The 12,226-nt window shown below is 42.3% G+C and overlaps 1 protein-coding gene across 5 annotated transcripts in view; it reads right to left on the bottom strand.

Moving 5' to 3' along the window:
- PEX7 (peroxisomal biogenesis factor 7) overlaps positions 1-12,226 on the bottom strand; it is a 257,673-nt gene that overhangs the window by 131,006 nt on the left and 114,441 nt on the right. For all 5 annotated transcript variants that reach the window (XR_008891365.1, XM_056566642.1, XM_056566644.1 and 2 more), the window contains one exon: positions 10,890-10,996. Coding sequence is in view for 4 of the 5 variants with exons in the window: in XM_056566642.1 (XP_056422617.1) it covers positions 10,890-10,996 (107 nt within the window). In the remaining variant the exon portion in view is untranslated. The remainder of the gene's footprint in view (positions 1-10,889; positions 10,997-12,226) is intronic.

Raw genomic sequence — 12,226 nt, 5'->3', positions numbered from 1 at the left:
TACTCCCATCATGTTCCATGCTGGGAGTAGTAGTACTACCTAAAAAAAAAAAAAAAGTGAAACACACATGCTACATTTTTATTATTGTCGGCTACATTTTTTGTGCCCTGCCTGCCCACATAAATTGATCCGTTTAAAAGTTAATAAAAATTTCGTAACAATAAAGATAAATTTCGTTAAATACAATTTTTTCCATCACTACTGTACCTTTTTAAGTATTTTTTTTTTAATGGTACCTTATGAAATTTTATTAAAAAAGGTATCTCCATAACTTTTTTGGATCCCTAAAGTTCATATTTTCTCCGTTATTGCCTCCTAAACTAACCATTCTAATAACGAATGCAAACTGATGCAAAGGGATGCCATTTAGTGGCACTCATTTGCATCAATTTTTCATCCGTTGGCATCAGCCGTCGGCAGACTCCCGCAACCGGGACTACTACTACACCCATCATGGAACATACTTTTTTCCATGATGGGAGTAGTAGTTCCCTAGTTGCGGGAGTCTTCCGGCGGCTGGGGAGGCTACATTAGTGTTTGTACTACCACCCCCATCATGGAACAGACTCTGTTCCATGATAGGGGTTGTACTACAGGGGGATTGATCGCACTGGGTCTCACTTCTGAGACCCGATGCGATCAGTAGTTGTTAAACAGGGGAGCGGGCGGCATGCTCCACTCCCCTATAATGTACGGTGTATTTTTACTTTCCTTTTTAAATTCCCCGACGGGAACCCTGAATGGCCAGTACGGAAGAGCCATATGGAGGAGGGCTCCTGGCGGGGTTATTAAACTTACAGTGTGCCTAATTACTGTATAATCACATTCCCTCTTAAGTATATTCATTTTATTCCCCCCATGTGTATATATATATATATGATTCCCCCCCCCCCGCCTGCTGCCCGGTCATCTTCTAGCACTGTCACAGCGCACAGCAGGGACATGCCATTCCATTCCCTGCTGCTCATCTCAGTATCTGACAGAGGATCAGCGAAGAAAAGAGGGACATGTACCCCATGTGCGCTGTTATAGCGCTCCATTCCCCGCCGCCAGCGGTACTTGACCTGTCCCTATGCGCTGCCTTATTCATATATTCCCAACCACCACCCGACATGTCCCCTCTGCTGCCTTGCTCCAAGCGCAATCAGGTACCGAGATTAGCAGTGGGGAATAGACAGACATGTCCGCTGTGCGCTCTGATTGCGCTTGGAGCAGGGCAGCAGCGGGGACATGTCGGGCGGTGATGGGGAACATATGAATGAGGCAGCGCATAGGTGGTACAGGTCAGGTCCAGGCAGCGTGGAATGGAGCGCTATAAAAGCGCACAGGGCGGATAGGTCCCTCCATTCTCCGCTGCTCCTCTGTCAGATACGGAGATGAGCAGCAGGGAATGGTATGGCATGTCCCTGCTGTGCGCTGTGACAGCGCTAGAAGATGACCGGCAGCAGGAAGGGTGGGAAATCATACTTCTACATGGGGGAAATAAAATGAATACTTATACTTATATACTTATGGGGAATGCTTATATGCTTACGGGGAATGTGATTATACAGTAATTAGGCACACTGTAAGTTTAAAAACACAGCGGGAGCTCTGAATGGATGATCTTTACCGGCCACTCAGGGCTCCCGGCAGGGAATTTAAAAATGAAAGAAAAAATACACCGTACATCGCAGGGGAGCGCAGCATGCCGCCCGCCCCCCTGTTCAATAACTTTTAATCGCAGAGTCTGTTCCATGATGGGGGTTGCAGTGCAAACACTAATGCAGCCTCCGCAGCCGGGGAAATTACTACTCCCATCATGGAAACAAGTCTGTTCCATGATGGGAGTAGTAGTAGTCCCTCAGCACTGCAGGAGTCTGCTGATGTCACCTCTTCTGAGCATGCTCAGAAGTAATAAAAGATATTATAAACCAGGTGCAAACGGATGACATAAAGGCTCATCCGTTTGCCATAGACTTTAATGTAAAAACTAACTTTACCAGTTTCTTATGACGGCAGAAAAATTTGTACCTGTGCCGTTTTTTCTTCCGTCACAAATAACGTCTGTTATTCATGATGGCTATAACGGGTCATAACAGATAATCAAAAAATCCCATAGACTTTAATGGGATTTTGTAATGGCCGTTTAACATCTGTTTTTAAGGCTTTTCCTAACGGAAGTTTATAATGGGTCTTTTAACGGAGCAACTTTATAGTGTGAAAGGGGCCTAATAAAAATGTAGTGTGTTTGCCTTTTTCACTTTTTTTTTTTTAGGTAGTACTACTTCTCCCAGCATGGAACACACTGTTCCATGAAAGGAGTAGTAGTACCTGTACTAATTGACAGATCGCTCCGGGTGTCACTTCTGACATCCGTTGCGATCCTCCTGTATAATGTATAGATGGGGCCAGCCGCTCTTCTATGGTCCTCTGCACTGATGTATATATACACCGATTCATATTACCCACAGAGAGCTGTGATTGGCCAGATGGTTCCAGCCACAACTCTCTGTGGGAAATATGAATAGGTGTATATATACTTCAGTTCAGGGGACCATAGAAGAGCAGCCGGCTGCATATATACATTATATAGGAGGATCACAGCGGGTGTCAGGAGTGACACTCGCTGCGATCTGTCTATTAATGCAGGTACTACAGCTCCCAGCATAGCACAGAGTGTGCTCCATGTTGGGAGCAATAGTACCTGCAGTAAAGGACAGATCACAGCGGGTGTCACTCCTGCCACCCGCTGCGATCATCCTTCATCCTTGAGATGCAGAGTGGCTTTCTCCTGCGCTCGCATCTCTGCTTTGTACTCTGGCCAGCCACTCACTCATTCATATTTTTAGCTGAGAGCTGTGATTGGCTGCCACCATCCGGCCAATCCCCACTCTGGGCGGAAAATATGAATGAGTGACGTGAATTTCTATTCACATCACTGGCTGGTGATAGTGCAATGATGCGAGCGCTGTGGAGAGCCGCTCCGCATCTCTGCTATATTATGGACGATGACATCGGGTGTCAGGAGTGACACCCGGGGCCATCTGTCTATTAGTACAGGAACTACTGGGAGTAGTAGTACTATCTAAAAAATATAAAATATTTAAGAAAAAAAAGTGAAAACACACACATACACTACATTTTTATTATTGTCGGCTACATTTTTAGGTCCCTGCCCGCCCACATAAATTGATCCCTCAATATTAAAAATGAATGAGGAGTGCATTTCATAATTTTTTTTCTAGTTTTCATTATAAAAATTTTTTTTTTATTTTCACTTAACTTTCTTAGCCCCATTTCTAATATTGAGCACTGAATATTCTGGTCCCTGCCTGGTCACGAAAATTGAAAGACAAAAAAAAATAATTATGTAAATTTTTAAACAGGGTTAAATTTATGTGGGCAGGCAGGAACCTAAAAATTTTAAAATAATTAATTTTTTATAATTAATAAAAAAAAAAAAAAAGTATTAGTAATTGTTACGCCGAGCGCTCCGGGTCCCCGCTCCTCCCCGGAGCGCTCGCAGCGTTCTCTCATTCGCAGCGCCCCGGTCAGACCTGCTGACCGGGTGCGCTGCGATATTACTCCCAGCCGGGATGCGATTCGCGATGCGGGACGCGCCCGCTCGCGATGCGCATCTCGGCTCCCGTACCTGACCCGTTCCCCGTCTGTGTTGTCCCGGCGCACGCGGCCCCGCTCCTTAGGGCGCGCGCGCGCCGGGTCTCTGCCATTTAAAGGGCCGCTGCGCCACTGATTGGCGCAGCAGGCCTAATCAGTATTCTCACCTGTGCACTCCCTATTTATACCTCACTTCCCCTGCACTCTCTCGCCGGATCTTGTTGCCATTGTGCCAGTGAAAGCGTTTCCTTGTGTGTTCCTAGCCTGTGTTCCAGACCTCCTGCCGTTGCCCCTGACTACGATCCTTGCTGCCTGCCCTGAACTTCTGCTACGTCCGACCTTGCTCTTGTCTACTCCCTTGTACCGCGCCTATCTTCAGCAGTCAGAGAGGTTGAGCCGTTGCTGGTGGATACGACCTGGTTGCTACCGCCGCTGCAAGACCATCCCGCTTTGCGGCGGGCTCTGGTGAATACCAGTAGCAACTTAGAACCGGTCCACTAGCACGGTCCACGCCAATCCCTCTCTGGCACAGAGGATCCACCTCCAGCCAGCCGAATCGTGACAGTAATGCATTTTAATATTGTGTTTAATAAAGTGTGTGTATTTCACTTTTTTTTCTCTATTTTAAATTTTTTAAACTACTACTACTTCCAGCATGGAACAGACTGTTCCATGATGGGAGCTGTAGTACCTGTACTTATAGACAGATCACAGCAGGTATCACTCCTGATACCTGATGCGATCGGCCTTTCTATTGCATAGATGGAGCAGCTTTCTCCTGCGCTCGCATCTCTGCACTATACTACGGCCGGCCAATGATGTGAATTCATATTTCCCGCAGAGAGCTGTGATTGGCCAGATGGTTCCAGCCACTCACAGCTCTCTGCAGGAAATATGAATAGGTGAATATACAGCATATACTCATACTACAGTGGGACCAGAGAAGAGCGGCCGCATCTATACATTCTACAGGGCGATTGCATCGAGTATCAGAAGTGACAGTTGCTGCAATCTGTCTATTAATGCAGGTGCTACAGCTCCCAGCATGGAGCAGAGTGTGCTCCATGTTGAGAGCAATACTACCTGCAGTTGAGGACAGATCACAGCAGGTATCACTCCTGACACCCGATTTGATCGTCCTATCTAGATGCGAAAAAGCCGCCCCCATCTACACATTATACAGGACGATCGCAGCAGGTGTCATGAGTGACACCTGAGGCGATCTATTAGCACACATACTGCAACTCCCATCATGGAACAATCTGTTCCATGCTGGGAGTAGTAGTAGCACAGTGCTCTCTGCTGACATCTCTGTCCATTTTAGGAACTGTCCAGAGCAGCATATGTGTGGTATGGGGATTTTCTCCTACTCTGGACAGTTCCTAAAATGGACAGAGATGTCAGCAGAGAGCACTGTGGTCATGATGTCAGCAGAGAGCTCTGTGTTCCGTGTTCCAAAAAAAAAAAGAATTTCCTCTGTAGTATTCAGCAGCTAATAAGTACTAGAAGGATTAAGATTTTTTTAAAGAAGTAATTTACAAATCTGTTTAACTTTCTGGCACGAGTTGATAAAAAATAAAAAAAAAAATTTTAAAAAGTTTTCCACCGGAGTACCCCTTTAAAAGTTTTATATATGCAAATATGGTATCAATAAAAAAAAGTACAGATCACGGTGCAAAAAATGAGCCCTCATACTGCCGCTTATACGGAAAAAAACGGAAGAAGTTAAAGGTCTTCAAAATAGAGGGATTCTAAATGTACTAATTTGGTTTAAAATTTAGCGATTTTTTTTAAAGCTCAACAGTAATAGAAAAGTATGTAATCATGGTTATCATTTTAATTGTATTGATAAAGAAAACGTCATTTTTAGCGTAAATTGTACGGCGTGAAAACGAAACCCTCCAAAATTAGATAAATTGTGATTTTCTTTTTAATTTCCAAACACAAATAGTATTTTTTTGGTTGCACCACACATTTTATGGTAAAGTGAATGATGGCATTACAACGGACCACTGGTCGCGCAAAAAACAAGCCCTCATACTAGTCTGTGGATGAAAATATAAAAGAGTTATGATTTTTTTGAAAGCGAGGAGGAAAAATTGTCCTTAAGGGGTTAAACTCTGATCAATTGTGTAGGTTCCGTACAGCCTGACTTGCATACTGACTCTTACCTAGTTTAAAAACCTCGTCATGAGCCGTTTTCAGCACCTGTGCTGATCTGGGCTAGTCTGGAAATCTGGAGAGACCCATGGGGGGATGGAAAGGTCTCAATACCAAACCTCCCTTTCATCACATTGAAAAACCATGCCCATAACAAGATTTACCAAAGTCTAAAGCAAGCTAAGAATCACCAGAGATTTTAACATTGTAAGAATATGAAACAAAATAAAAGAAACTAAGAGAGTAAGGGAAAAGGAAATGGGTAAGGAAATGTGTATGCCTACAGATCCTGCTAAGGAAATGTTATTAAAAAGAATAGTGTACCTCTGAATACAGAATAGATGGATCATATACTACTTCTCTTTCCAGATACCAGGTAGTCAAGAACAAGTTATTTTTAAATTGCAGTTGAGCACTCCAGGGTGTTGTAATAAACTCCACCCAATCTGTATGAAAGAGAAATAGAAATTTTTCCAGAAACGTGTGGAATGTAAGGGGAAATCCGCATATCTGCAGAACAGCATTTTTAGCCGTTGCTGTCACGTCTAGGCAGGGAAGGAGTGCACACTATTGGCACACCCCACGGGTGTAGACCAACTGTGCCACAAGTGGCAGCTGGCAGGGCAGGCAGAATGGCGCAAAACTGACACTTAGAAATAGCGTCAGACTCAGCAATGCTGAATAAAGTGTTTACAAAGTGCAAACAAAGTCCAATAAACAGGCATGGATCACGTACCAGAACCAGGTACAGAAGACAGATCAGGCAGAGACCTAGCAATGAAAACAAACTAAAGCAGAATGCACAATCTTGCTGAGGCCCCGAACAGCAGGCGTGGCCTCTTTATATAGGGAGTGCCTTCCACAGATTGGAAGGGGAACCACTAGGGATCGCACACCAGCTCTATAAAACATAGCTAGTGCGCGTGGCCCCTAGTGGACAGAGCAGAAAAACACATGACAGACCAGGAAATGCAGCAGAAACATGGCATCCAGAATGTCGTACGGTGCAGGTAAGACTCGGGGCACATGGTATGCTGGTGTTTGGCAAAGTGTTACAACTATTCTAGCCCACTCCACTATCCCTGCCTACTTACGTACCTGCCCTAGGTGACTGGTCCGTAACAACAGTGACAGTCCCTCCCTCTTGTCCCCCTTGTAGACAGCTGCCCCCCCTTGTAGACAGCAGGCCCCTCCCCCCCCCCTTGTAGACAGCATGCCCTCTTGTCCCCCTTGTAGACAGCAGGCGTCCCCCTTGTAGACAGCAGGCCCCCCTTTGTAGACAGCGCTCACCTGCGGCTCTCCTCGGGTGTTGCCGCTTCGCTGCCCAGTTCTCCCGTCCGCATCATAGCTGCCACTGCACAGTGCAGTAGTTTTCTGCTACCCGCTGTATGTTTGTATTTCTTAGGATCTAGAAATACAAAATGTACCCAAACTGGTTCCTGTGATACATATACACTTTAAACAATCATATAGAGCTGCTAATGCCTAGTAGATATAGGAACCAACAAATCACATACCAAATCAATGCAATTGTCACTTTTTCTCCACTACCTGTCTCTGTTGTCAATGCAATTGTTACTATTTTTCTTAACTACCTGTCTCCTGTTGTCAATGCAACTGTCACTATGTTTCTGCACTACTTGTTACACCTACAAGGGATGTATTGCATAAACAATACAGTAAATAATTTAAGAGCATCTGTGTTTAAGAAAAAAACACACACACACACACACAGAAAAAGCTGTCTCATCCAATCACCACCTCCACCTCTGCCAATTACTGGCTAAGCGGGAATTTCCTGGTGGTTGAGACAAGACCAGAAAGTGGAGATTATTGAGAATCTGGGCACCATCAGAATTAACTACTGCTTTTTTAATTTTGTTTAAACCATTCTTATTTTATTTGAGTGGTCACGCCTTTCAATGTTCATTCATCATTATGTCTTGTACTTTGGCCCTGAGAGGAATTATTAACACAAACACTCTAGAGTCTGAATAATTTTAAATGAAATAAAAGCACTGAGACTTGAATTATGCTTTTCATTAAATATCAAAGTCTTATTACAAAGTGCTTCTTAACAATTTGAGCAAACACTGTTTTTCTAAAATTTTAATGATAAAGTTTCCCACCAGACAGCAATGTAAAGGACAGAGCAAAAACACCGTGTCTTTTTAACAACTAAAAAAGCATTTTGGGAAATGGTTTATTCAGTTGGCGGTGCCCGCACTGTGCACTCATCTGTGGTTGGTGCAGTAAAATTTATGTGCCATTTGCTCTCTTGTTTAAATTGACTAGAATAGAAAAGCTAATAAAATGGCTGGGAGTTTAAAGAATCCACACTCAAAGACAAGGGGCCCTCTGGATCTTTTGAACTGCAACTCATCAGTTATAAGAAAACTTACTACAGAAAAGCAATAGCCATGCATCCTTCAGGTCTCTTTACTTCTTCAAGCATAGAGAGAAAAGGTATACACTCTTCTCACATGAAAGGTCCCATGATGATGAGCTGATCACAGGGGTCCACTGTGGATCAGCTGCCTTCACTGCGAAACAGCTATTCAAATCAATGAGCGGGCTATGCAAGGCATAAACACATGCAGGTTTCTAAGGGACAGCTGCTATCTGCAGGGGCTGCTTGGCAGGGTCCTACAATGCATATGGAAAGGGATTGTCTTGTTCATTTATTTGTATGGATACCATGAAATTTTATACTTTTCTTGTCGTGGCAATCTGCAGCTTCTACAGCAATAACCACTGTCCGCCAGATGGAAAAAAAAGCCTTGTTAAACATCTAACATACAATATTTTATTTTATTTAGTTTCACTTGAAATTTCCAAAAATAAGAACTTAAAAAAAAATCATCTAACTTATATATAGACTCAAGTTTATTTATACATTAGCAATGGCTGTTTGATTGGATAAACAGGTGAAAGAGATCTATACAATTTTGTTTCGTTGCCATTTTGTTTTCTTTGAGTTCTAGTGTATGAATTTGTTCCGTTATGTTCTTTAGTCTGGAGGGGCTGACGATTTTAGTTTTTTTATATTGTAAGTATAAGGTGGCTGCATCTATTTTGGTTGTACACTCCACTCATCTGCCCTAGGTTGGTTATAGTTAGAGTCAAATATTTAACCTGGCAAAGAGGTACACACAAATTGATCAAAATGTGCACTAAGGCCCCTTTCACACTACAAAATTACTCCGTAATGAAGAAAATCCATCCAGCGCAAGATGTGCAGGTAAAATCTTGCTTTATTGAAATATTCCAACAGTAGTCACATACAGATAACAGTGACTCACGTGTTTCGCACCTCGGTGCTTAATCGTAGACTGGCACTATTTCTCCCATTACTATCTTCCGTCACAAAATAACGTCTGTTATTAATAACGGGCTAGAACGGGTTAAAAAGTGATAAGGATCGACCGGGCGGGGGCTTTCAAATGTGATTAACTGTGCTGCTATATACTTTGCCAAGTGTCGACACAAAAAGATATACACCACACAGGATATGTTGGTGTCACGTATGGGCAGGGAAGGAGTGCTCGCTAAGCTCACCAGCGCCCCTGTCCCTGCCTATTTGTCTGCCTATCCTAAATGATAGGCCGGCAACTGGTCGACAATCCCTTCCTAAATAAGTGAGAGGAGTCAAATGTCAACACAATAAAATACAATCCTGTCAGTTGTCAGGAGCAACAGGGAAACAAGCAACTAACAAAGACAAACTAAACATACACACATAAAGTCGATGTCAGTCAAACCGAGTCTAGCCAGGAGTGGGAAGAGGTGCCAAATCGCTATAACAAAAGAGAAGTCAGATAGGAAGCCAGAAGTCAAGTTGCCGGGTATACAAGGGAATAAGGGAATGCTAGCTACTCAGGTAATGACCAGTTTCACAGGCATCTTCCCAGTGTCTGATGCCTGGTAATATAGGGAGATGCACATGTGGTCAATCAGTAGCTAGCCACTCAGACAGCAGGACGTAACCCAGCAACCTTGCAACAACACCTTGTCAGCACCTGTTAACCCTGCTGGAGCCGACAGTTGGTATACACTCTTTCTTAGCAGGAAGCTCTGCTGCTCCCAAAAGAGTTCTGCTTTATTATAGGAAGTAAATTTGGTTTTTACATTCGGAAGAAAGGCAGGATAGTTATGACGTCACAATTAGCATCTTACATTTGGATTGGTTGTTCAACTATTGTGTCCGTATATATTAGCATATCTAGTGTCCATTAATTTCTTGGCAGAAGTTCTCTGTTCATCAGATATTTAGTCTTTTACTCCCGCATGGCGTCATGGCAAGGTCTTAATCCGGAGTCACGAGCAGATAGCATTCTGATGTATATGGGTTAAAGGGTAGGGAACAGATATATTTTTCCAGCAGCAATGGCATATTAATATTAGTATATCGATCAGTCATTAGAATCATAAGGGTCATCCCTATCAAAAGGATCATTTAAAAATCCCATAGACGATAATGGGATTTTCTAACGCCAATATAGGATTTTGTAACTGCCGTTTACAGCTGATTTTCAGATGGAACTTCGAACGGATCTTTAAAACTAATTTTGTAGTGTGAAAGAAGCCTAAGGACCTATATTTTCCCATGCACAGGAAGTTCACACATGTCTTAGCGTTACAGTGTGGTGCGGTATTTAGTTGCTGAGCAAGAGCAAAGGGAAAGTCCACCAACTAAGGTATCCAAAAAAAAAAGTGCTCTTTATTATTAAGATTAGAACCACATGTACATTCACAAATGTGAAAATAAATAATCTGACGTGTTCTGATATCAAGCCTTATTGATAGTGATTTCAGGGGATAAAATGCCAAATGATAGCCTATTCAAAAGATAAGCCAGCAATATTTACATCAATTCTTAAATGATGGAATCACGTATCACTGTGCAACATTATACATATATTTTTGGAACATTGGTTGGGTTTTCTGCCCAATTATATAAAATAGATAAGACTAGCCCAATATTACTTCCCAAACTGTTCTTTGGTACTACTGCTGAGAAAACATAAACGTGGTGCAGAAATTATTTTGAATTAGTTGTCACACACAGGGTTATAGCTGGTTAACCATTTAAATATCACAGGGCTCTGGTACATTGATCTTTGCCTTACCTGGTCATATTTGCACCAATCACAACTTAAAATCTCTGCTTGGTGAGCAGGAATTACTAGTTTCGATACTGGTGATTTCACATCCCATATCCTTAAAGTTTGGTCTCCTAAAATCAGAAAAAGATAATTAGGTGAAATTATTTTTAGGTGACAAGATTTTTACAAAAGGAATAAAACAGAATTATATTATACATATTTAGGAAAAGAGGAAAGTATTCTTCTTAGGGAGCACCACTTGGTGTATGGAGATTCAAAAAACTCCATTAGCACTCCACGGGCTTTCTGGGAAAAGAAATATGCAAAGCAGCTCATCACACCCAGAAACAGCTGTCTGTAGATGGATCCTCTTCGCTTCTGAGGAGAACTCTGGCTTGGCATAAAATCTTAATCAGCTTCTGAGACTCCGTAACTGGAGCTAAAGCTGATTTTAGGGAATGTTACCTGTGAAGATGGTGGGATAAGCTTCTTTAACCCCTTCAGGACGGAGCCCATTTTGGCCTTAAGGACCGGAGCGTTTTTTGCACATCTGACCACTGTCACTTTAAACATTAATAACTCTGGGATGCTTTTAGTTATCATTCTGATTCCGAGATTGTTTTTTCGTGACATATTCTACTTTAACATAGTGGTAAATTTTTGTCGATACTTGCATCCTTTCTTGGTGAAAAATCCGTAAATTTGATGAAAAATTTGAAAATTTTGCATTTTTCTAACTTTGAAGCTCTCTGCTTGTAAGGAAAATGGATATTACAAATAAATTTTTTTTTGGTTCACATATACAATATGTCTACTTTATGTTTGCATCATAAAATTGATGAGTGTTTACTTTTGGAAGACACCAGAGAGCTTCAACGGTCAGCAGCAATTTTCCGATTTTTCACAAAATTTTCAAACTCAGTATTTTTCAGGGACCAGTTCAGGTTTGAAGTGGATTTGAAGGGTCTTCATATTAGAAATACCCCATAAATGACCCCATTATAAAAACTACACCCCCCAAAGTATTCAAAATTACATTCAGTAAGTGTTTTAACCCTTTAGGTGTTTCACACGAATAGCAGCAAAGTGAAGGAGAAAATTCACAATCTTCATTTTTTACACTTACATGTTCTTGTAGACCCAATTTTTGAATTTTTACAAGGGGTAAAAGGACAAAATTTTTACTTGTATTTGTAGCCCAATTTCTCTCGAGTAAGCACATACCTCATATGTCTATGTAAAGTGTTCGGCGGGCGCAGTAGAGGGCTCAGAAGGGAAGGAGCGACAAGGGGATTTTGGAGAGTACGTTTTTCTGAAATGGTTTTTGGGGGGCATGTCACCTTTAGGAAGCCCTTATGGTG

The sequence above is a fragment of the Hyla sarda genome, chromosome 3 (genome assembly GCF_029499605.1).
Source record: "Hyla sarda isolate aHylSar1 chromosome 3, aHylSar1.hap1, whole genome shotgun sequence".
Taxonomy (NCBI): domain Eukaryota; kingdom Metazoa; phylum Chordata; class Amphibia; order Anura; family Hylidae; genus Hyla; species Hyla sarda.
This window is presented reverse-complemented; position numbering and strand designations above follow the sequence as displayed.